Here is a 26,908-nt window from a genome sequence, read left to right as displayed (position 1 = left end):
GGGCCTGGGAAGAGCGCATTTCATCGGTAAAACATCACATGGACATGTAGCAAGACCTTTTTCATGCACTGCCATGTTAAAGAAGACTGGCCGTACAATTTTCTTTTAGCTTTACCAAAACCATATAATATGAGGTCCAACCTATACCCTTTACATTTTTATACAATCAGGCAGGCCCTTGCACTACATCAGGGATCCTCAAACTACGGCCCTCCAGCTGTTGCGGAACTACGCATCCCATGAGGCATTGTAACACACTGGCATTCACAGACATGACTAGGCATGAAGGGAATTGTAGTTCCTGAACAACTGGAGGGTCATAGTTTGAAGACCCATGCACTACATAGTTAAAGGTACACTAAATTGAATAAGGAAATTGTATAATGTATGGCCAACGATGGCACATTAAGAAATCCAACTCTCTGCATACTTCTCGTGGCAACATAAATAAAATGTCCGAGTTTTAGGCAACATTCAAATGGCTGTAATAGACGTGAAAAATGTACTGATCGTCGGGCGAGGAAAAAAATTATAAAAATCGGTAAGCCTAGGTTCACACTGCTGCGAATTCAAAATCGCGGTAAAATGCACGATTTTACCGCAATTTCGGCCGCAATTTAATGTAAATCGCGGCCCGAAATCGCAAAAAGTAGTACAGGAACTACTTTTTGAAATCGCAGATGCGGCGTCGCACTGATTAGGACAGTGCCATTGCCGACAATTGCCGCCGATTTGAGATGCGATTTGACATGTCAAATCGCATCTCAAATCGTTCCAAATCGTACCCAGTGTGAACCAGGGCTTAATCCCCTTTACATTTTTTAATGCATAGAAATTGTCTTGTTGTTTTTCTCGCTGGTATACATATAAACGCATGTCCTCAGGTGCAGATTTTTGGTGACAGATCTGCGCACCTGTGTAAATGTCTCCATCAAAAACAATGCAGTTGTGTTCAGATCCAAAAATAAAAACATGTCTAACTGTATTTTTTTTTTTGTGTAAATGAGGCCTTAAAAATAAAAGCTTTCACATCACATTTTTCTTTCCACTGCGGTTTGCTCAGCAATGATGGCATTAGCTTCAAAAGTAGGTGATTGTCGCTGTCTGATGTACACACTGACATCAATGGCACAAGAGCTTAAAGGGGTTGTAAAGGAAAAAACATTTTTTCATAATAAGCATCCTTTACCTACAGACATTCCTCTTTTCACTTCCTCATTGTTCGTTTTTGCTCAGAAGTTGCTCTATTTCTTCTCTGTTCTGTTCACTTCCTGCTTGTTCGATTTTACTCACCACCGTGACGGGAGGTTTTACTGCGGTGGTCAGTAACGTGCTCACCCCCTCCTGGGAACTACATCTGTGCGGCAGGACGCTCTCTCCGTGTTAGAGACTTCAAGGGAGGTGTGAATTACTGGGCGTGCCGCAATGCATACTGGGAAATGTAGTTCTTACATGAACGAGCACCGCAAACCAGGAAGTGAATGAGAGAACAGAAACTAGAACGCCAGAGGTGATATAGATGAAGGAATTTAATAGGTATTTACTCGTTCTTTAACAGAATCATTACACTATTCTGTCTGTCTACCTTGCAGACATTAATTTTAGGAAAAATATTTTTTTCCTTTTAACCTAGGCACCATTTTAAACTTGAAGAGGTTGTAAAGCTTTGTTTTTTTTTTTTTCACCTTAATGCCTCCCATGTGAAAAAACACCTTGCACTCGCGGGCCCTCAGGCCCCCAGTTTTACTTGCCTGAGCCACGAATCTCCGTGGGCGCGATCCTGCGATGGTTTCCCCCAGCTTGAGGCGGCTTTTCATTGGAGATTGATATCAGCGCAGCCATTGGCTCCCGCTGCTGTCAATCAAATCAATGACGCGTGGGGCGGGGCCGAGTGATACAGTGGCAGCTATGGCTGCCACTGTATCACACAGGAGCGCGCCTGCAAGCTGACCCCCTTGGGAGAGCACTTCCCAGAAGGGGGTTAGCTGATGCGGGGAGGAGCTGAGACAGCCGCCGAGGGACCCCAGAAGACCAGGATTGGGCCATTCTGCCCCAAGCTAACTGCACAGTGGAGGTAAGTATGGGATGTTTGTTTATCTCATATATATATATAAAAAAAAAAAATTTCCCCCTTACAACCACTTTAAAAAACAAAACAAAAAAAAAATGTAATTTTGTTATTTTATTTTACTCAATGCAATATAACATATACACATTATTCATGGGGGAAAAAAATACCAAGTTTTACTTTGGGTGTTCTTTTCCGAAGTTGACGGTTTCAGAAGGTTTGCTATTATATATATATATATATATATATATATATATATATATATATATATATATATATATATATATATATATATATATATATATATATATATATATATATATATATATATATATATATATATATATATATATATATATATATATATATATATATATATATATATATATATATATATATAAATTGAATAATAAAAACAAAAATATAATATATATTTTATATATATATATATATATTATATTATATTTTTGTTTTTATTATTCAATTATATATATATTTTTTTTAATACATGCACATCTGGGGTGTCTTTAAAAATCTCTTTAAATCATACATGTTTTCTTGTGAATGGACACCAAATCATTCAGAGGAAACCCACAATTTGGGGGAGATGGTGTCTGAGCAGAGCTGGCAGCCTCCTTGGAATTTATACATAGCCGTCCTTTTTATTAATATTATTTATACAGTTATCCAAAAGGGGAAAAATATCCCAGTTGTGTTTAATGCATAAAGATAATAAATAAAATTTCCTGCCATAGAAAATTAAGGTTGGTTTCTGGTTAACCCAAATAACACATTGCTTTATGAAAAACCTTCATTGATTCCTATGTAAACATTTTTCAGGCTCTTATTAGCACAATAAGCTCGGTCGTTTTAATTTGGGTAGAGCTGCTCCTTTAAATCTCATAACCCCAGCGGTGTTTGTGGGAAGGGAGTTTCTGCCAAGTCGTAGCCAGAGTTCAGCTCTTGAAATGATCGTTCTGTCTTCATGTACGCCTTTTTAAGACGGCAGATTACCTCCAAGGCATTTATGCATTTCAACTGCCTGTTCCAATGGGAGGGTCTATTGCACAAACACCTGTTGTTTCGGGAGCACTTGCAACCTCTTGTTCAGAGAAGTCTACAGCGGCAGCAGCGATGTCTGTCTCCTTAGAAAGGTGTCTCAACCTGCGCTATGTGCGCTTCTCACTGGTGTCACACTTTGCTCTCTTCAGAGTGACTGAATCATTTCAAAGTGTATGTATAGATAACTTTCTTTTTTTTTTTTTACAGAAGGGTTAAATTCCTGGCAAGTTATTTTTTTGCACCATGGGGGAAATTTCCATTCACTTCTGTACCAGAGATGTACTAGGATGCAGTGTTAATTTAGTCGACTAAACCGAGATGACTAAAATACGACTAAAACTAAAATGGCATTTTAGTCAAAAGACTAAATTGAAATTTGACATGAAAATGAACACTGGTCTGTAGTGCATGTTCATACCTCATTACCATAAATGATAACATATTGGGCCAGATTATGGTAGAATCCGCGGCGGCGTAGCGTAAGCCATTTACACTACGCCGCCGCAAATTACTGGAGCAAGTGCCGTATTCTCCAAGCACTTGCTCCGTAATTTGCGGCGGTGTAGTGTAAATGGCCGGCGTAAGGCCGCGTAATTCAATAGGGGAGCGGCTTGTATTTAAATTAAGCGCGCCCCCGCGCCGATCGAACTGCGCATGCGCTGGGCGTAAAAATAGCCCAGTGCGCATGCTCCAGCTCACGACGGAAAACGTCAATGACGCGGACGTGAGCGTCATTGACGTAAAGTCCTATTCGCGAACGACTTAGGAAAACGACGGAAAAAGACGACGCTGACCCAACGCCATACTTAACATGGCATACGACGAACCTTCGTAAACTTGCCCCTCATATAGCAGGGGCAAGTTTCCGCTTACTGAAACGTCGTAAATTCACTGCGTCGTCCGCGCGTACACGTTCGGGAATCGGCGTAAATAGCTAATTTGCATAGACGACGGGGAAAACGACGAGGCGAGACCTAGCGGCGGAAAAAAAAAATGCCTTTAAGATCTGACAGCGTAAAAGCCTTACGCCTGTCAGATCTAAGGGAAATCTATGCGTAACTGATTCTAAGAATCAGTCGCATAGATACGCCGGGCCAGATTAGGACTTACGACGGCGCAAATGGCGTTGCGCCGTCGTAAGCCTTTTAAGAATCTGGCCCATTAGGTTTTTCACCCCAGCAGTATATAATGAGTTTGGAAATTGTAGAGAAATGTTAACTAATTACAATTTAATTACACCCATTTGGTTTTAGTCGACTAAAATATACTGGAGATTTAGTCGACTAAATACAACTAAAACAATTGCAGAAGACTAAAATGGGACTAAAACGTAATTTTAGTCCTAAGCCGAAATCGAAAATTGCTGCCAAAATTGACACTGCTAGGATGTTAGAGGAAATCTCCCCAAAATGAGTGCAGTTCCCCTTGAGGCTGGGTTCACACTATTGCGGCTTGGATACGGGTTTCTCTGCATCCAATTCACATCAGGAGGTTGTGAACGGCTCTCATTGGAGCCGGTTCCGCATCTCTGGAGCGGTTTCGGTGTGAATTGCACCGCAGTCCTGTGTGTCTTCTGGTTTGTTTCAGGTCTAAATAAAGCCAAAGATTTGCACCGGATCCCTGCTGTGAGCCGCTGTGTATTGCCGTGTGAACCCAGCCTTAGACAGTTGTCCCTGAAAAAGGTGTTGCTAATGGAAGAATTCCCCTTACCTCTTTTTTGGGGACAACCCTAAAAGGATTTACCCCTCCCTTTTTCTCTGACAGTGGTCACCAGTTTTGTTATGCCGCGTACACACGATCGGAATTTCCGACAACAAATGTTTGAGAGCTGGTTCTCAAATTTTCCCAACAACAAAAGTGCTCGTCGGAAAATTCCGATCGTCTGTATGCAATTTGCATACAGACGCACAAAAATCCTACGCATGCTCGGAATCATTGAACTTCATTTTTCTCGGCTTGTTGTACGTGACCGCGTTCTTGACGTTTGGCATTTCTGATTTTTGCATTGCTTGTTGTCCTTGTCCACTTTCACCGGAAAAGAAAAGACAAAATCTGAAACTTTAACCCTGACAGAAAGCAAAGTGCATTTTTTAAAGTAGAGTATGTAAAGGCTACAAACTGTCAGCTTTAAGGCCCGTACACTCGATAAATAAAATTGTACGAAAGTGTCCGTACGACGAACGATTGCCCGACTATTTGATCGGTAATATAGTGCTTTCAACAGCCAATTCTGACAGTTTGGACAGCAAACTGAAATTTCTGTTTGTTTAGTGCAGTTTTTTTTCCTCTGAAAAAAATCGGAAGAACAAGACTACGCATGCTCGGAAACAAAATAACACATTACATAACTTCTGAAGTTGTATTCTGCCGTACGAGAATTTTCGTAAGTTAAGTAACCATTTCATTTTCCATATGAGACTTGCATGCAGCAGAAAAACGCTGATCATTGGTCCGATATTCTCATTGTGTGTACAAGGCTTTAGAGTTCTATCTGTGTCACTGATGGAGATTTTCCCTCAATTCCTGTCTGGTGGAATGATTGTCAGCAGGACAAGAAGTGAGGAAAATCTCTCTCTAAAGTAGTCCTTAATAGCAATAACAACCATAGGGATTCGAACTCTTCCCCCCCTCCCCCACTCCATCCAAAGCTGTAAAGAAAAGTTTTAGCTGGATAGACACTAAGTAGTATTTAGGCCAGGGGTCTTCAAACTACGGCCCTCCCAGTTGTTCAGGAACTACAATTCCCATCATGCCTAGTCATGTCTGTGAATGTCAGAGTTTTACAGAAGGCCTCATGGGATGTGTAGTTCCACAACAGCTGGAGGGCCGTAGTTTAAGGATCCCTGATTTAGACCCTCAGGGCCAGATTCACAGAGCGAGTACGCCGGCGTATCTACTGATACGCCGGCGTACTTTCAAATTTCCCGCGTCGTATCTTTAGTTTGACACCTCAAACCAAGATACGACGGCATCTGGGTTTGATCCGACAGGCGTACGGCTTCGTACGCCTTCGGATCGTAAATGTGTCCGCTGGGTGGAGTTTGCGTCGTTTTCCGCGTCAGGTATGCGAATGAGCTATTTCCGACGATCCACGAACGTACGCGCGGCCGTCGCATTCTCTTACGTCGTCTCTAGTCGGCTTTTTCCGGCAAATAGTTAAAGCTGCTTTTTTTGCGGCGTATAGATAGACTTGCCATGTTAAGTATGGCCGTCGTTCCCGCGTCGAAATTTGAATTTTTTCTTTTTTTTGCGTAAGTCGTCCGTGAATCGGGATGGACGTAAGTCACGTCTAAGTTTAAAAAATGACGTCCTTGCGACGTCATTTTGCGCAATGCACGGCGGGAAATTTCGAAACGGAGCATGCGCAGTTCATTTGGCGCGGGGACGCGCTTCATTTAAATGAAACACGCCCCCTAATCGCCGATTTGAATTCCGCCGCCAGAAATACACTACGCCGCCGTAAGTTACAGCGCGAAATCTTTGAGGATTTGAAAGAACACCAGGTAAGGTACGTATCTCTGATACGCTGCGCGGGTGCAGATCTATGTGGATCTGCCCCTCAGTGTTTTTTAGTTTTACATTTTGAACACCATTAAAAACCACTTTCCCAAGTAAACTTTTTGTCCAAATTCTTACCCACATACTTGCAGTTTTACAAGTGAATTTGTGAATGTTCAGTAATCGCTGGAAAGGGTTAACAGTGGACAGTGCAGTCTGGAGTTGAGCTGTTAGGTTGGGGAGGTAACAAGAGGAGGGAAAGCATTGCCTTCAGTGACGACCCGTCCATTAGGGGCACCCGGGCGCTCCCCCCTCTCTCTGCCCTATATGAATAATGGGCAGATTCATGCAAAGCACGAATCTATATATGGCCACCCCGAATTCATGCAACCGGCCCGGCCTAACCCGCAGCTGGGGTGTTTTTTTTTTTTTAAGCACCTGTTTAGAGCCATAGGCTCTAATAGGCTTCACAATAGGGTTGGATCGTAGCGCAGAACATCGCACCATAAGCATACCCAGCAAATTAGCTGTTGTAACACTGATCCTCAATCCGGCCAATCAGGATTGTTTACCACCCCCCCCAAAAAAAAATGACCACCTGCTGCCACAGATTGCCTTCCTAGGCATGTTGGAAGATGCAACTCTAGTCTCTGCTCTGCATGTTAGGCCCCTTTCACACTTGTGCGACTTGGGACTGCATTGATTTCCAATGACAACCATTCAAAGTAGTCCCTGTACTACTTTTGGTCCGACGTTCATGCGAGTTGAGGGCCATAGCCCTCAAGTTTACACAGGCGTTCCCTGAAATGGCAGCAAAATTGCGCAACTTTTAAAGTCGCGACAGTGTGAAAGGGGGCCTAAGGGTGATTTCTCTTTTAGCTTTATATGGAAAGGAGCCACCCGGAAAGGGGAACCTGGGGTGCTGGTCATGGCACCAGCTTAAGCTGGAACATGGGCAAGGATTAAAAGATAAAGAAGTTGTATTCTCAGTAAGTGATCAAATCAGCTCCTGAAAGTGTTTATAAAAACAGAGTTTAAAGGGGTTGTAAAGGTTTGTTTTTTATTTTCTAAATAGGTTCCTTTAAGCTAGTGCATTGTTGGTTCACTTACCTTTTCCTTCCATTTCCCTTCTAAATGTTTTTTTTCTGTCTGAATTTCTCACTTCCTGTTCCTCCTCAGTAAGCTGTTCTGGCTGACTAACCCCCAGCCAGAGCTTACTGAGGAGGAACAGGAAGTGAGAAATTCAGACAAAGAAAAAAAACATTTAGAAGGGAAATGGAAGGAAAAGGTAAGTGAACCAACAATGCAGTAGCTTAAAGGAACCTATTTAGAAAATAACTGAACCTTTACAACCATTTTTAATATTATGTCAGCTTTAAGAAAAAAAAAGGGCGGGTACAACATTTTGGAGACTCTCTTCGGGGAAAATATTGGGAGGTACTTAAAATTAAATGTCATAAAGCGGTAAATAAGGAAAACAGAGTTTCTCCTCATGAAAAACATTTTCACAGGAGCTTATGTTTGTGTGGTGTGTGTGTGTGTGTGTGTGTGTGTGTGTGTGTGTGTTTTTTTTTTTAACATTTCACAAAATAACACATGTTTTACTTGGGCCCCTTTCACACTGGGGTGTTTTTCGGGCGTTTTTTCAGGCGCTTTGCCGTTTAAAAAAAAAAAAGACTGTAAAGCGCCTGAAAGAAGCCTTATCTGCAATCCCAATGTGAAAGCCCGAGTGCTGTCAGAGCCCTTTCACACTGCCAGCGCCCGAAAAACGCTTATAAAGTGCCGCTAAGACCCCTTTCACACTGGGGCATTTTTCAGGCGCTTTGGCGTTAAAAAAAAGCTCCCTAAAGCGCTGCAAAGAAGCTGCTTGCAGGACTCTTTTTGACGCCCTGCCAGCGCAGCGCCTCTGTGTGAAAGCACTCGGGCTTTCCCATTGGGATTGCAGATGCAGCTTCTTTCAGGCGCTTTTTTTGAACGCTAAAGCGCCTGAAAAACACCCCAGTGTAAAAAGGGGTCTTATTGGGAATTGGTTTTCCAACCTTTTGATAAATATTATGGGGTAGATCCACAAAGAAATTACGCCGGCGTATCTACTGATACGCCGGCGTAATTTCAAAATTCCCGCGTCGTATCTTTGTTTTGAATCCTCAAAACAAGATACGACGGCATCTCGGCTAGATCCGACAGGCGTACGTCTTCGTACGCCGTCGATCTAAGATGCAATTTTTCGGCGTCCGCTAGGTGGCGTTCCCGTCGTAATCCGCGTCGAGTATGCAAATTAGCTATTTTCGACGATCCACGAACGTACGACCGGCCGTCGCATTTTTTTACGTAGTTTCCGTTCGGCTTTTTCTGGCGTATAGTTAAAGCTGCTATCTGGTGGCGTACTCGATGTTAAGTATGGCCGTCGTTCCCGAGTATAATTTTGAAAATTTTACGTTGTTTGCGTAAGTCGTCCGTGAATGTGGCTGGACGCCATTTACGTTCACGTCGAAAACAATGACGTCCTTGCGACGTCATTTGGAGCAATGCACCCTGGGAGTTTTTACGGACGGCGCATGCGCAGTTCGTTCGGCGCGGGGACGTGCTTCATTTAAATGAAACACGCCCCCTACCCGCCGAATTTGAATTTCCGCGCTTTTACGACCCGAAAGATACACTACGCCGCCGTAACTTACGACGGGAATTCGTTGAGGATTCAAAGAAAAGCAAAATAAGTTACAGCGGCGTAGCGTATCTTACATACGCTGTGCCCTGCGCCGATGTATGTGGATCTGCCCCTGTGTTCTTTTTAATGGCCTATTTTATTATATTGTGTTTTTTTTTCTATCTGTCTGAAGTTCTGCTTTATGCAAACTGTCTACTGCTATATTGCCCTGTGCCCCTCAATGACCGGTGCCAGGCCTAATCTGGAATAAAAAGCCAGATAATGTAAAATGAAAAGCCTCTGTTATAAACGGACATTCTCACAACTTTTGCGCCACATGCAGATTCTGAGACGGTGAGGATGAACCTGTATTACTGACTTCACAAAGCATTCTCCTTTAAGGGAATATGCACGCTTCATTTTCTTGTGTAATGCTGAGGTAAATTCAGCGGAGTGTATAAAATTCCCTTCTATTGTGCTACGAAAAACTTAAGATTTCAGGAGCAAAATTGCATTACGTCAGAAAAGCCCGGGGTCGTTCCCTGAAAACCAGAACAAACCTTTTTTTTTATTTTTATCGTGGGATCGCTTTCTCCAACATGTAAACTACACCATTAGCTTGCTTAGACAGGAGACAATGGATATTGGATTGGATTGCCATTGTAGGAATCCTCCACATTATATGCTGGGAAAGTTCCACTATATATTCTGGGGATTTCACTGCTTAAGGGCCGCTTCACACTGCTGCGATGTCAGAGTTCAGATGTGATTCACACTGTATTGCAGCGCAAATCGTATTCGATCTCTGTGCGATGCCATTTCAGCCATACAAATTCGCATCAAACTCGACACAGAACCCTTTCTTTTTTTTTTTTTGTCCGCAGCAGGATTGGATTGCATGGGTGTTCACACCGAGTTTGCAGATCGCACTACGATAGGCGAACCGATTTGGGGGTGTCATTGACTTTTAACTGACGCTCCCAGCAGTTCGCATGGGGCATTGTGAACTGCCACCAGGAAACGTGACTTTGCGGGGGGCGGCAAAAAAGCGATGCTCTGTCCCTCTGTCCTCATCCCATCCTGTCCCTCTGTCCTCATCCCATCCTGTCCCTCTGTCCTCATCCCATCCTGTCCCTCTGTCCTCATCCCATCCTGTCCCTCTGTCCTCATCCCATCCTGTCCCTCTGTCCTCATCCCATCCTGTCCCTCTGTCCTCACCCCACCCTGTCCCTCTGTCCTCACCCCACCCTGTCCCTCTGTCCTCACCCCACCCTGTCCCTCTGTCCTCACCCCACCCTGTCCCTCTGTCCTCACCCCACCCTGTCCCTCTGTCCTCACCCCACCCTGTCCCTCTGTCCTCACCCCACCCTGTCCCTCTGTCCTCACCCCATCCTGTCCCTCTGTCCTCACCCCATCCTGTCCCTCTGTCCTCACCCCATCCTGTCCCTCTGTCCTCACCCCATCCTGTCCCTCTGTCCTCACCCCATCCTGTCCCTCTGTCCTCACCCCATCCTGTCCCTCTGTCCTCACCCCATCCTGTCCCTCTGTCCTCACCCCATCCTGTCCCTCTGTCCTCACCCCATCCTGTCCCTCTGTCCTCACCCCATCCTGTCCCTCTGTCCTCTTCCCAGCCTGTCCCTCTGTCCTCTTCCCAGCCTGTCCCTCTGTCCTCTTCCCAGCCTGTCCCTCTGTCCTCTTCCCAGCCTGTCCCTCTGTCCTCTTCCCAGCCTGTCCCTCTGTCCTCTTCCCAGCCTGTCCCTCTGTCCTCTTCCCAGCCTGTCCCTCTGTCCTCTTCCCAGCCTGTCCCTCTGTCCTCTTCCCAGCCTGTCCCTCTGTCCTCTTCCCAGCCTGTCCCTCTGTCCTCATACCACTGCGTCCCTCTGTCCTCATACCACTGCGTCCCTCTGTCCTCATACCACTGCGTCCCTCTGTCCTCATACCACTGCGTCCCTCTGTCCTCATACCACTGCGTCCCTCTGTCCTCATACCACTGCGTCCCTCTGTCCTCATACCACTGCGTCCCTCTGTCCTCATACCACTGCGTCCCTCTGTCCTCATACCACTGCGTCCCTCTGTCCTCATACCACTGCGTCCCTCTGTCCTCATACCACTGCGTCCCTCTGTCCTCATACCACTGCGTCCCTCTGTCCTCATACCACTGCGTCCCTCTGTCCTCATACCACTGCGTCCCTCTGTCCTCATACCACTGCGTCCCTCTGTCCTCATACCACTGCGTCCCTCTGTCCTCATACCACTGCGTCCCTCTGTCCTCATACCACTGCGTCCCTCTGTCCTCATACCACTGCGTCCCTCTGTCCTCATACCACTGCGTCCCTCTGTCCTCATACCACTGCGTCCCTCTGTCCTCATACCACTGCGTCCCTCTGTCCTCATACCACTGCGTCCCTCTGTCCTCATACCACTGCGTCCCTCTGTCCTCATACCACTGCGTCCCTCTGTCCTCATACCACTGCGTCCCTCTGTCCTCCTCCCATGAAAATGACAGGGCGGGTCTTAAAAAGGAAGGGGTATAGTCTTGACAGGAAGGGGTGCGTCATATATAAAGTAGGGGGTGCACAAGTTTCGTCAGGCCTAGGGCAGCACAAAACCTAAATACACCCCTGGTTCCCGCATTGCAGCAGTGTGAACCGGCCCTAAAGCTTGAAAAGTAACATCTTGCACCAGTTTCAGGGTTCTGGTTCTGATTATATTTTGGCTATCTTTATTTCCTGTGACATGTCATGTGATCTAATTTGGCACACTAGGGCCCATTTTATACTTGTACATATATAGCCAGATTCAGGTAGGAGAGCCTAACTTTAGGCAGGCGTAGCGTATCTCATATACGCTACGCCGCCGTAAGTTAGAGAGGCAAGTACAGTATTCACAAACAACTTGCGGCGTAGTGTAAATGTGCCGGCGTAAGTGCGCCTAATTCAAATGTGGAGGAGGTGGGCGTGTTTTATGTCAATTAAGCATGACCCCACGTAAATTACGTTTTGAACGAACGGCGCATGCGCCGTCCGTGGACGTAACCCAGTGCGCATGCTCCAACATACGCCCCAAAGACTCATTGGTTTCGACGTGAATGTAAATTACGGCCAGCCCCATTCACGGACGACTTATACCGCGTACACACCATCACTTTATGTGATGAAAAAAAACGACACTTTCTGTGAAGTAAAAAATGACGTTTTTGAAACTTCAATTTTCAAAGACGAAGTTGCATACACACCATCGTTTTCTCACAATGATCTTGCAAAGTGAGGTTACGTTCCACCACGTTTTACCATTGAAGCTCGCTTCATAACTAGCTTCTGGGCATGCGTGGATGAAAAAACGTCTTAGAAAACGACGTTTTTTGCTACACACGGTCAATTTCTGTGAAGTAAAAAGTGCACTTTTGAAAAACGACACATAAAATTGAAGCATGCTTCAATTTTTTTTGGTCGTTTTTTACAAGACATAAAATGACGTTTTCCCCCACACACAGTCAATTAAAGTGACGTTTTTAAAAACGTCATTTTTTTTCATCACATAAAGTGATGGTGTGTACGCGGCATTACACAAAGGACGTAAAAATTGAAAAATTCAACGCGGTTCCGACGTCCATACTTAACATTGGCTGCGCCATCTTTTTGGTGGTTTACATTTACGCCTGAAAACGCCTTACGTAAACGACGTATCTTTACTGCGACGGGCAAGCGTACGTTCGTGAATAGGCGTATCTCGCTGATTTACGTATTCTAGGCGGAAATCAGTGTACACGCCCCTAGCGGGCAGCGTAAATAGACAGCTAAGATATGACGGCGCCGGCGGTCGTATCTTGGCAACATTTAACCGTATCTCAATTTGAGAATACGCTTAAATATATTAAATATTTTATTCCAGCTTTTCATGTGAAAACACTGAAGGAATGACACTTTTCTACAATGTAAAGTAATGAGTGTACAGCTTGTATAACAGGGTAAATTTGCTGTCCCCTCAAAATAACTCAACACACAGCCAATAATGTCTAAATCGCTGGCAACAAAAGTGAGTACACCCCTAAGTAAAAATGTCCAAATTGGGCCCAATTAGCCATTTTACATTCCCGGTGTTATGTGACTCGTTAGTGTTACAAGGTCTCAGGTGTGAATGAGGAGCAGGTGTGTTATATTTGGTGTTATCGCTCTCACTCACTAATACTGGTCACTGGAAGTTCAACATGGCACCTCATGGTAATGAACTCTGAGGATCTGAAAAAAAGAATTGTTGCTCTACATAAAGATGAAAAAAGAAGGGTCATCTGCTCACTAGGTATTAAATACTGTGCAATATTGATAAATCTAGCACAGTATCTGTAGGCCAATCATATAGAGCAGGGATATGCAATTAGCGGACCTCCAGCTGTTGCAAAACTACAAATCCCATCATGCCTCTGCCTCTGGGTGTAATGATTGTGGCTGTCAGAGTCTTGCTATGCCTCACAAGACTTGTTGTTCTGCAACAGCTGGAGGTCCACAAATTGCATATCGCTGATATAGAGCAAAACATTTTGAGGAAAAGGAGAAACCCCATAAAACGTTGTCTCACAAATTGTCTTATACTGGGTGTTGGTGATGGGTATTGAGTGCCTGCTATGTGTAAAATTAAATTTTAGTTTTTTTCTACTTTATAATTTTATACCATTTTGTTATTATTTATGCGGTTTGAGGTTGGTAGCAAGGATGGTCTTCCATACAGATGTGTAGGCAGGTCCTTCTCCCTTACAGAAAACATGTTAAAATGTATTACAATAAATGTTTTAATAGCAGAAGTTTAAATGGACCCTAAACATGTCTTTAAAAAAAAAAATTAAAAATGCCACTTTTGTTTTTTATCACTTTGTAACCAAATGTGAAATTTCCTAACCTAGATTTACAACAGAAATGGCCAGCTGCTTGTTGGGTCACTGGCACCGCAATCCGTCCAGAGGTAATTGTGAAAAGGTTTCCAGCATTGTGGGAACCCTTTCAGATTATATCTCCTTGTTTTGAATTGTTTTAGGCAGCTGATGGTTGATTTTGGTTCCTATAAATTGGATTATCATTTCACATGTTTATTTCTGAACATTACAAATGTAAATGCAAGTCAGGGATGCAACTTTTCTTATTACGCTTTTTTTTTTTTTTTTGCTGTCCTGAGTGTTCTGCTGAGTGCCAGTATGAATTTCATGCTTATTTTTTCTTTTACTATCGGATTGTGAACCTTTATCAGGCGGCATTGGTGAGATTAGTGCTGTTTGATATGCAAATTCCAGTGTTTACCTAACGGTGGCCCCAGACAATAGAGGGTACAACAACAGAGGGTGCTGGCACGCTCCAAACTTCTCCAGGTATCAGAAAGCATATCCTAATCAGAATGGGTGTTTCAGGTAATTCAGGTGTTTAGTCCTGTGCAGCAGGACAGGTATGCTACAGACTTCTTTTACTGCTTGCTGATCAAGGCATGAATCAGAAGACTTTAGCTCATCTGACTTTTCTATTTCTTCTGAGGTGCCTGAGCTATTGAGGTCTATGGCCAGACAGAGGTGGTCACCTAATGTCTGTGGATTTGGTTGACAGTGGTTCTGGATCTGAGGGATGAGATTATGTGGAGAAATGTAGATTTAGTAGTGTTGGTGTAGCAGATAGGCTCATCCTAAACCAGGGTTTCCTTCAACACACAGGTGGACAAGTCCAGTGAGTATAGACTTTAAAGCTTAGAAGAAAATGAGCACAAAATAGTTCTATTTTGATGATGCGGTTACAATTTTATTATACTTGATAGTTGATTTATTTCGAAGGCAAGTCTCCCTTCCTCAAGACTGTTTCAGCCCCAAAGGAGGAGGATTTGGTTACCTCAGGAATAGATCAAAGGTACCGTGCTGCGTACACACGATCGGAAATTCCGACAAGAAAACCGTGGATTTTTTTCCGACTGAATTTTGGCTCAAACTTGTCTTGCATATACACGGTCACACCAAATTCCAACCGTTAAGAACGCGGTGACGTACAACACTACGACGAGCCGACAAAAATTAAGTTAAATTATTCTGAGCATGCATCGAATTGATTCCGAGCAGCTCTCAAATTCCTCTTGCCGGAAATTCCGACAGAAAAATTGCGATGGAGCCTACACACGGTTGGAATTTCCGACCAAAAGCTAACATCGGACTTTTCTTGTCGGAATTTCCGATCGTGTGTACGCGGCATTAGGCTGCCTGTAAATAAAGTAATATGTGGCCGTTTTCATATAAGCCAATAGAGTGTAGGGGGCTGCCTTCATTTTTGGCCAATGGTGACTACAGATCTTTCAGTCATTCTTTCCTCAGACAGACCTTGATTCTTCCCTTGACTACTTGAAACGGTAAAGAATTAGAATCTTCAAGTGCAAGAATTGTACCTCCAGCAGGTCAAAGAGGGCTGATTAATCCAATGTTGAGCATTGTGACCTACGTCACTTCTAAAAGACAGGCTGTTTAGGGCCACCCTAGGTGTGGACATGTTTCACTGGTGGAGTGTTACATTTTTTTTTAATAAAGCAAAGGTTATTGTAGTGAAACACAAGGTTTGTGAACTGAAGGAGCCCACAAACTATTGCAAGCAGAGCATGTGTATTTGTAGCCTTTTACAAAGGCTTTCCTTTCTTCCCAAATGCGTTAGTTGGAGAATGTTATCTAGCCCACAAAAAAACAAAACTGTTGTGTAAACAGGCTCCAATTGTTGCTTAGAAAATGCAGTATTGCTGTGCTGTTTTTATGTAGCGATGCGAGTTTCTGTTTACCTCCTACTGTAGTTGTGTGTTTTTGTTTTTTTGTTCTTTGTGCTTAAACCTATGAAACTGTTTTTTTTTTTATGGATCAGTAGAAGCTTGGATACAACTGGTCCAAATTGTAGGCTTTAATTTTTTTCTTCATACAGCAAAGATTTTGGACCTGATTGCAACAATTGCTGAATATATTCGTTACAAATGAGCAGAGGTGTAACTTTAGGAAAGGCATTTGAGGTCCAATGGCCTAAAAGGCCCATTTGTTTAGTTTGTACCCAGACAACGTTTATAATCTCTTTTTCCGACCACAGTCATACAATCAAGGGACCATTTAACCAGGAGCCAATCATATTACCAGTATGTTTTCAGACATTGTATTAAAAATTGGATCCCTTTACAAAGTCCACAATACCATATGAACAATATAGTGTCCCTAGTAGGATTTCAACACCAGACCTCATAACTTCACAGCTCTATCTACTATGTCCCCCTGCCTAAAGCAGTGTTAAAACCCGAAAAAAAACTAATTGCATATATTATAGTTTATCAACACTTTAAATTTGGTGGCTATGTGAGTTTTCTTTGCTTGTAAAAATGTGTTTTTCCCCTTTGCACCCAGTGAGTCGGGTGCAAATGGTGTATTTGTATTGGTGTCTCCACTCTAGATGGAGGAGCAGTGGAGACACCTTTTTGCCAGCAGCATTGTCAGTCTGATGATAGGGTAGTGTAAAGGCCTGTGCACACGATCATCCAATTTTACAACAATAACTGTCTGATGGTTGTGTTGTGTCGGATAATCCGACCGTGTGTATGCTCTATAAGACATTTGTTAGTGGAATTAACGACAGCAAATGTTGGCTGTTCCTGCTCACCAACTGGTAATAAATCTGTTACGTCAGATTATCCGATCGTGTGTACACAAATTCGGTCCAACTAAAATCCAAAGTCCAAACACGCTTCTCGGAACCAATGCTAAACATCAGACAACAATGGCAGAAGTTGCCCAAAGAGTGGCGCTAAAGAGCTAAAAAAACCCCACATGGTTTAGTGAATGTTGGCTGAAAATGTTGGGCCGCGTGTATGCAGAACAAGTTCACCGCGAACGACCTTCGGACCAAAATATACAGAAAAGTCTGATAGAAGTCCGACTGTGTATACGAGGCTTTAGATGTAGTAGCAGATTGATTGACTTAACAAATAAATGTAACTCCAGCCAACGCTTTTTAATCAGTTACATCAACAGTTTTTTTTTTTTTTTGTTCTTTGTGGCATAAAGTTTCTATATAAATGAATTTAGATAAACTCTCTCTATATTGTGGTGCAAGCTGTCGAACAGTGACGCCTTTAAAATTAATGCTCAGCAAAGATTTTGTAAAGTGGCAAAGTGGCCTTGAAATGTGTACCTCCTCCACGCTCATTAGTGTCTGACATCACACAGGACTTTCCTCTCGGTGTCTGACTGAGTCATATGGCTCCTTTGCGTATTCACTTGCTGTCCGCTGTCGAACGATTGTTATCAATAATTATAGATTTTAACTGCATTTAGGTGCACCCTCTGCTGTTCTCCTCCCCTTCCCTTTTTTTTTTTTATTAATAAATGATGACCACTGCAAGCACTACTGTTTGTGGCTAATGGTTTGTCTCAACGCTCAAACTACCATTTTGAAGGTTGAAAATGTACTTGCTGGCAGGATCACCAGGTGAAAATAAAGGAAGAAGGCCTAAAAAAACAAAGTTATTTCAGCTAGCACTTCTACAAATTGTTAATTTGCAATATAATACATTTATTTTGTTTTTGGGTTTACTACCACTGAGGCTGCACAACAGATTTTGCTACACAACCCAGTAGTTTGTGAATGCACTGCCCCAAAATGCTCCTTATCAGAAGTTGATGTCAAAAATATGCTGTGCCAAACAAACTGACAGTGGATTTGTATTGGCTCAGGCCCCGTACACACGTCCAAGGAACTCGACGGGCAAAACTCTTCGTTTTGCTCGTCGAGTTCTGTGTGAAGCAACTGAGGATCTCGGCGGGCCAACTTTCCTCATTGAACAACGAGGAAATAGAGAACATGTTCTCTATTTGGCTCGACGAGGAACTCGTCGGCTTCCTCGGCCGAAAGTGTACACATGGCCGGGTTTCTCGGCAGAATTCAGCTCCGATCGAGTTTCTTGCTGAATTCTGCCGAGAAACTCGGTCGTGTGTAAGGGGCCATAGACTTCTTTACATGCATAACTGATAAAAGGGTACTGACCAAAAAATTTACAATTTTATGTTTAATCACTGCTGGTTTTTCTTGTGGAATGCCAACATTGGGGTTAGGACCCCAGCCATGTTTCTACAAAAGACACATAAATATGTCAAGTACATACCACGCCTCGTGTGCCTTAATGACAGAACAAACAAGGAGTTTGGGGAGTAGCCTGAAACCTGGAGTACATTTGTAACCTGGAATGTAAAGAACAAATTAATTTGTGTTTTTAAAATAAATTAATTCAGTATGGCATGTTTATTAGCTGGGGATCTGTGTTGGGACAATGAAGCCCTCCTTGCAAGAGACGTAGAAGCCTTCTGGCGCTCATTTAGTCAAAAAATAGATCAAAAGAATAACAATGGTTTTGCCCATGTGTTTTTTGTTTTTTTTCTGTAGCGATGTATTTTACATTTTGAGTAACGTTTTAACTTTACAAATTTTAATTTTTTTTAGTATGATATTTTCTAGTGTGGTTTAATTACTAAACCTAATACTCTTTTACCAATGTATTTGAAGAAGTGCTGGTCAATGCTTCTATTGGCTAGAGAATCCTGCTACCATATTGCCTTATTGAATATATTACACCAGTAACTGCATCCAGTACAAAGAGCAGGAAAGTTGGCCTTGCAAATGGCAGCATGTGCACATTATTTTGGTTATAACAAACTGGGCCTTTAACCCAATATCTTGGAAGCCTTTAAAAGGAGCTAGATTTTATCAGCCAGTGGCTGCAGGGTAAAAATTCAATCAACGCATTATCTGAAATTTGCTAAAATCTTTTTATAATAAAATATATATATATATATTTTTATATTATAAAAAAACTTTTTGAAGACTAAATATACTGTATATATCTTTAAGATTCTGACGCCAGCCTTTTTCCTTTTTAGTAGACGGCCTGTGTTAGTACTTCAGAATGATCCCCTGTATCAGCAAAGGCGATCATACACCACCGAGGACGAGGCGTGGAAGAGTTTCTTGGAAAACCCCCTGACAGCAGCCACAAAGGCCATGATGAGCATTAATGGGGATGAGGACAGTGCAGCAGCGCTTGGCCTCCTCTATGATTACTACAAGGTCTGTATTCATTTTTTTTTCATTAATTTCCAATATTTATATAGACTTAACCTATAGCCCTGGCTGCCACAGTAGATTGTTATATAAAAGAGCTGGATGCATTAATAAATGCTCCAAAACATAACTGGATACTAACATTTATAGGTAATAACACCAGAGATTGTTGATCCAAGGAATATCCTAGTGTGTGTGTATATGTGTGTGTTTTTTATTTATATATATATATATATATATATATATATATATATATATATATATATATATATATATATATATATATATATATATATATATATATATATATATATATATATATATAATTTATATTTGGGTTTTGGCTTCCTTTTTAGATCAACTGTGGATATAGGGTCCTGGATAGGGAGGCTTTCAACTTATTTATTTTTCTCTTCTCAATTTGGATAACCATGTAACATTATGCAATGCTTTACTACGTACTGTACACTGAACTGTTCCTTGTAGGAGCTCGCACTTTAATGCCCTTGCTATTCTTACATGTATTAGAGCAAATTGACCTTCCAATGTGTTTCTGGCTTGTAGGAGAATCCAGAGCACATTCAAACATGCAGAGAACAGGTAAATTCAAAGCTGATAAATCTCACTCTGGATGCTGACCCCCAACCCATTCAAAAGTACTGTGGCATTTATTTTTGTGTAAGTCATGATTATAACACAATATAGCCTGCCCGCTATACAAAGCTCTGTGTGGCCTAAAACCATATTCAGCAGCATGAATCAGATGGCCTCTTTTGGCACTTTAATATCACTGGGAAATGACATGTCTGAAGCCTTAAACTCTTTAGTGGCAATACGAAGTTCATTGTAAATTTAATAGTCTGGGTCAGCGGAACATTGGTAAATGCCAAAGTAGCTTTGAGTTTTGCATTCATAACTGCCCTGTCTTTTAGTTTTTAAGTGCTTTGCATAAATAATATATGTGTTTTTTTAAAGGTTCCTAGAGACCGAAGACAGTCGGCCAACAAACAAGATCATGATCACTCCGAGGTAGAACATCATAAAAGGTTAGTTATGTGGAGGTGTTTAGTTTATGTGTGTGTATGAATGTATACCTAATCTATTTAACATCCTGTCGGATTCCATGTTTTTTTCCTAGCCTGAATTATAGAAAGATAAAACCTGAAAGGCCTTTGTAGGTGGCAAGCTTATTTGATGGTTGGGTCCAGTTTACATACATAGCCAACAGTTCATGCATTATTTACTACTTTTCTAATGTTATTCTTTATAGGTTTCTTCAACCAGGTTTGGAGCAAATTGCCATAACCCACAGAGGACAGTTAGAATTATTCTTTCAACGATCTATACTTCATAAATGGAAGTTTAGTCTTGGTGGATTATTGTAGTTTGCACTACAGACTTGTCTTTTGCATGTCCTATTGAAGCCAAAATAAGATTATATATATATATATATATATATATATATATGTGTGTATATATATATATATATATATATATATACTGTGTATATTATATAAAAAAAAAAATTCCACAATAAAGTTTATTGTATAGTTAAAGAAAAGATGAAGTACAGAGAATAATTGGTATATAAAGGTACCAATTATGCAACATTTTTAATTTAGAATGTTTCACAGTGCTTTCAATTTTAAAATGAGAATAAAACCGTTATTGAACAGATAATAAAACGTAGAGAAGGCCCTGCTGCTGGAGCTTACGTTCTGTAGATATTTTAATGACCAGAATAATACTTTATTGAAAACATAGGCATGGTACAATACCTGCAAATGACAGGGTGGTACAGATAAGTCACAGCAGTATACAATCACAGTAGCGCATGGCAAAGCCAAGAATGGGCAAAGAATAGAATAATATAAAAAAGGGTAATTTGTAGATATTTTAATTGCATATCATGACAACTTTGTGAACAAATAGGTTTTTAAACTTGTAATTTGTTGATAATTTTGTGTTAATCATAAATTTACTGTGACTGTTACAAGCAAATTAAAAGTTGTCTTTATGATCACAAATGTGGTACTTGCTGGGAGGCAGGAGGTGGTACTTGCTACACTTTCCAAAAGGGTATTATAATGTGCCACAAGGGCATTATGTAAAACAAGACCAGTGAGCAAAAATATAATTGCTCTTGGCATTAGGCTGTATCACAAACCCTTATAGTGCTTAAATGAGCACATGGAGGTAGAACTGGCCACAGTCGTATTAGGATCTCTGCGCAATTTGAATTCTAATTTTAATCAAATTTTGTTTTTCTTTTTGAAAGGAATAGCCAGATACACCTGAATGAGCAACCATTAATTTGTACTGCAGACAACAGAGTCCAGGTTCTAAAAACCAACGTGCCTTTTAATATTATCCTCCCAATTGGCAACCATCTGGACAAAAGAGGACATCTAAGCTCTCCAGACACCACGGGCACAGTCTCCATTACATCAATGCCAGCCCATGGCATCAAGACAGAATCAGCAAGCCATGGCTTCACTGTGGACATCCCAACAAATGGCTACCATGCTGAGCCTGTGGAGCGCATTGTGACCTTTGATCGCAATGTTACCCCTGACCATTACAGCTCCAGCAGTCAACCACCCAGCTCTCAGAGGCGGACTCCTGACACCACATTCTCAGAGACTTTTAAAGATGATGTTCAAGGGGTAAATTATTTCTTCTTCCGTTTTTTTTTTTTTTTTCATTGTGGCCAATGGGAAATGTTTAGACTTTGCACTTGCACATTGCTCTTTGAACTTTGTTTAAAAACACTTTAATTCGTTGCCCATATATCCTGAACCATATATGGTGGTGGTAGAACATTTTAAGACATGCAGGAAAATGCTGTCTACCCCAAAGATTTTTCTAGGAACATGAATATTTAGATTGTCTGTTAGATCCTGCCTCCATTTTCAAGATCAGCCAGCCAGGAATGTAAAATAGTCTTATGGTTTCCCTAGTACTAGTAGCGATTTGGTTTCTTCTCGACCAGGTGATGATCACCTGTCTGTAGATTGGCTTTGAAGTCTCTCTCCCTGCTTATCACTGCTGTTTTTGATCATTATCATTTTTTGTTCACACTTATTTTATTTATTTTTTAAATGCAGTTTTTGGTTTGTTTCCTCAGGTTTACTTTCCATCTGACCTCAACTTACGGATGAGTAGTGTCAGCTCTGAAGACTACGGTTTTGATCACGTTTCTGGGTATTTTTTTCATTACTCACATTCATTATAGGAATTTGCATTCTTTGATGTATACATGGCTGGGCAATTCATTTTCTCCAAGGGACCACATGAGAATTTGGGAATTTCGTGGAGAGTTTAACCAAAGTTTTTAGTGTATAGTAAGAAATTTGATTAAACCAGCAGCCTTAGTCAAACATCCCTAGACTGGGAAGGTCCATAAATACAGTACGTAAACCTATAGAAAACAAAAACCTGGCGCCAGGAATAATTTGTACAACTGCCTTTACAATGGTGTGCACACTAGCAATTATTAGAAGCAGTAATGAAGAAATGTCATCTGCTGGTCACAATCTTGGTGTAGCGCAGGCTGGTAAAAGTGGTTAAGGGAGCTGACAGGCACAGAGGTTTAATTACCTGATCTGCGAGGCTTAGGGATATAACTATAAAAAGGATGTAGCTGCGCTGTGACATATATAATAAATGAATAATAATGTGAGTAGTATTATTAGATCAAATTGAATATTACAAACAAAATGGTAGATTACAAACAATAAATGAGTCAATGACAAATGTGAAAATGTAAAAAAAAAAAATGCTCAATAAAGTCCAAACACAACACCAAAAATCTTCTTAAGTTCTTCAAATTAAGAAAATCCACCACCAAAAAGTGAATGCACCGTAGAGAATACACGCTTACCAAATGGCAAACAAGGATAGCTTGCGGCTGTAAACTCCAGCCCAGGCCTTTAACAATAGACTGCAGCAACTGACCATTTGGGGGATCAATGAATCCTCAAACAGGTTCGGATGTCACCCAAGAAGATATAGTACCGGAAAAATAAAATGACTCGCCATAGTGAAATTCCATTGAAATATAAAAAATTTTTAATAGGGATAAAAGAACTTGCAAACAAAGATGTATAGACAGCATGTATGTGGAAGACGGCCGGCTAAGTGAACGCCAGTCCGCTCTGACTAGAACACGATGACGTCAGCACGTCTCCTCCTCCCTAGGGAGATAACTGTCAGAGTTGCAAGCACTGTGACTGGAAGAAGAGAGCCTGAGTTAGGTACAGCTAAGATTTCTGCAGATCCTGGCCTGGAGTGAAGAACAGGTGCACACGGCTCCTGGGGTTTGCAGCGTGCAGGCACGAACATAGAAAGAACTTGGCCGGGTAGTAGAGTATTGGGAATCCAGCTTAAAAATGTAATACTTTGCAGTTTACCAGTCCTTAGATGTAATGGCTCAATTCCTTTTCATTTTTTTTTTTTTAGGTTAAGCCTATTTTCAATGGGTACAGACAAGACCTTGATCTTGCTAGAAATGCTCACTTCCTGTGAACTAGTTCACTTTTGAAAACGACTCCTCTTCCTATCCCCAATGTATTGAACAAAAGCAGAGATGTTTGAAGTCTAGCCTAGGTGGCACCCATGGCTCCCTCCATTAGCGAACAATGGATGTGTAAGCAGGGGCACACAGTAACAGGAAGTGTATTTAATTTATTTGATTACCAGTTGAAAATAAACAGGGGAAAAAAGCCTATAAAAGAAAACCAATGATGCAAACCCATCTAATGACTGGTAACCTGCTAAACATTTATTTCTGGGTTTAAAGTAGTTGTAAAGGCTCCTGGCTCCTCTGGCCTTCCAAGTACCCCCATAGCAAGCCGCTTGCTATGGGGGCACTTGTGCAGGCTATGCCACACTGTGTGCGCCTATTGACACACACAGTGCCGCTCAGCCCTGCATCCTGCTCCCTCATCACTGAATTTGATGAACAGCAACAGGAGCCAATGGCTACCACTGCTCTCACTGAGTCCAGTGAGGAGGGAAGGAGAGACCGAGCAGTGCTGCGGCTCTTGGGCACAGCACTAAACTGAAAACGGGCTTGGATAAGTATTTAGGGGGTACCTACATGCAAAACATTTTTTTTATCTGAATGCAGTAAATTTTAGCCTTTTACAGCCACTTTAAGTATGAGTTTAATGTGTACATTTTTGTTATGGATTTTTTACAGTCTTGGAATCTGTTTTTTGTTTTGTAGAAATAACTTTGAATATACACTTGAAGCCTCAAAATCTTTGCGACCTAAGCCTGGAGACAGCACAATGACCTATCTAAATAAGGGCCAATTTTACCCCATCACACTAAAGGAGATTGGCAACAATAAAGGGATACACCATCCAATTAGCAAAGTCCGGGTAAGTCTTTGTCATAGCCCCTCGCCTCTTAAAACAGGTGCAAGTCTTTAAAAAGTTCTCAACATAAGGGAAAAAAAAATCTGTATGGAATAAAAATATGTAAAGGTTGCACTTGGGCAATATTCCCATGAGTTCTTTACATAAAATACATCTGTTTGCCCTTATGCCAGCTGCCCCGATACAGATGTATGGAAACTGCTCAGACTATCCCATGTGGATATTTACTTCATTGTACTCTTTGCTGTCTCTTCCAGAGTGTTATCATGGTTGTGTTTGCTGATGACAAAAGTAGAGAGGACCAACTTCGTCATTGGAAATATTGGCATTCCAGGCAACACACTGCCAAACAAAGATGTATCGATATAGGTAAGCTTTTAGTGGGCAACAACCATTGAGAAAAGCTGCTTTGTGTTCAATATGAAACCTGATTACCTAGAAGACATGTTTGTTACATCGTGTGAAGCATTATAGTGTTTATGATAAGCTTTTGTGAAACTGTGGATCATACTTGGGCCCTAGGAAAGTCGCACCCTTTTGCGTTTACGCCTTCAGCCACAGTACAGAAACAAATATGACATGTCCTATTTTTCTCCTTATTTAATGGGTCAGTTAAAACTACTTTCAAAATTGGTTGAATGCTGCATTGTCCTCATACATTTCTGATGCTGGTTTCGGAATCTCTGTACTTGAGTTCTCTTTTCTGCCCATTTATTGTAGCCAATACTTACTCTTCCCGTAGTAATTTCCATTTTACACTATGGAAAATTAGCCAAAGACATGACACATGATGTTTGGAGGCAAAAACAAAAAAACAAAAACAAAAATTCAGGAATTAGATTTTGCCAACAAGGGATTGATAGTTTATCCCTAGCTTAAATATTTGATCCTTCCTTTGCTGAAAAACTTTTGGTTCCTCCATGTTGCTTGCTATGTGATCCTTTTGGTGAATAGTGTAGCCTTTTGAAGTTGGATCAGTCACTATAGAGTTGTCTAAAATTCCACATTTGACCCGACTTCTGATTGTTTTACAGCTGACTACAAAGAGAGTTTTAACACCATCAGCAACATTGAAGAGATTGCCTATAATGCCATTTCCTTTACCTGGGACCTCAACGATGAAGGCAAAGTATGTACAGACTCTTCATGCATTTCATTTTCTTGGTATCCTTATTAAACTGGGTGTGTTGAATTTATTACCATCCTAAGCTGTAATTACAGGTGTGCACTCCTGAATCAATATGTAATCTGATTTACTGCTGTAGCTACTTAAGTGTTTTTTGTGTTTTTCCTGCAGACTATCATTTGCCATTTTTAAACTAGCAGACTATAGAACAAAGCTTATTAACCAGTGGTAGTTTACCCACAGGGGCACCTCTGAATGGGTAAAGGGGTACTGTTCACTTGGTTTTTGATGTAAACTAAAGGATAAGACAAACATGGCGGCCACCTTAGCTAGTCTCTCCTTTTTTAAAGGGGTTGTAAAGGAATTTTTTTTTTTTCCCTCAATAGCTTTGTTTACCTTAGTGCAGTCCTCCTTCACTAACCTCAGCCTTCGATTTTGCTTTTAAATGTCCTTATTTCTTCTGAGAAAAACTTGCTTCCTGTTCTTCGGTCTGTAACTACAAGCAGTAATGCAAGGCTTTCTTCCTGGTGTGGAGAAAGCCTCTTGAGGGGGAGGGGGCGAGCAGGAGTGTCAGGACGCCCACTAACACACAGCTCCTTTCTCTATCTGCAAAGTAGAGTGTGTCCTGAACCCCCTGCTCGCCCCCTCCCCCTTCAAGAGGCTTTCTCCACACCAGGGAGAAAGCCTTGCATTACGGTGGTGAGTTACAGACAGAAGAACAGGAAGTGAGGATTTCTCAGAAGAAATAAGGACATTTAAAAGCAAAATCTAAGGATGAGGTAAGGGAAAGAGGACTGCACTAAGGTAAAGGAAGCTATTTAGGAAAAAAAATAATTACCTTTACAACCCCTTTTAAGCTCTTTTTTACTTGGCTATAATACTGAAGCTCAATTTTTAATACTTGAGCCACTTGCCTGGGGAAAAAAAAAACATGCAATTAATGAAGGACTTTCTTGTGATTTACATACCTATGCTATATTAAAAAAACAGGAACATCACTTGGTTTCCTTGTTCCGCTCTCAAGCT

At 41.6% G+C, this 26,908-nt stretch overlaps 1 protein-coding gene across 4 annotated transcripts in view; it reads left to right on the top strand.

The window, feature by feature from the left end:
* The window catches only part of GRHL1 (grainyhead like transcription factor 1), a 53,077-nt gene that overhangs the window by 4,057 nt on the left and 22,112 nt on the right, over nucleotides 1–26,908 (top strand). For 2 of the 4 annotated variants that reach the window (XM_040348616.1, XM_040348614.1), the window contains exons 2-9: nucleotides 19,192–19,378; nucleotides 19,937–19,972; nucleotides 20,348–20,418; nucleotides 21,651–22,038; nucleotides 22,500–22,576; nucleotides 24,603–24,759; nucleotides 25,014–25,125; nucleotides 25,791–25,885. In XM_040348616.1, the coding sequence (XP_040204550.1) occupies nucleotides 19,192–19,378; nucleotides 19,937–19,972; nucleotides 20,348–20,418; nucleotides 21,651–22,038; nucleotides 22,500–22,576; nucleotides 24,603–24,759; nucleotides 25,014–25,125; nucleotides 25,791–25,885 (1,123 nt within the window). The remainder of the gene's footprint in view (nucleotides 1–19,191; nucleotides 19,379–19,936; nucleotides 19,973–20,347; nucleotides 20,419–21,650; nucleotides 22,039–22,499; nucleotides 22,577–24,602; nucleotides 24,760–25,013; nucleotides 25,126–25,790; nucleotides 25,886–26,908) is intronic. The other 2 variants (XM_040348617.1, XM_040348615.1) reach the window with 1 other exon arrangement.

Source organism: Rana temporaria, chromosome 4 (genome assembly GCF_905171775.1).
Source record: "Rana temporaria chromosome 4, aRanTem1.1, whole genome shotgun sequence".
Taxonomy (NCBI): domain Eukaryota; kingdom Metazoa; phylum Chordata; class Amphibia; order Anura; family Ranidae; genus Rana; species Rana temporaria.
This window is presented reverse-complemented; position numbering and strand designations above follow the sequence as displayed.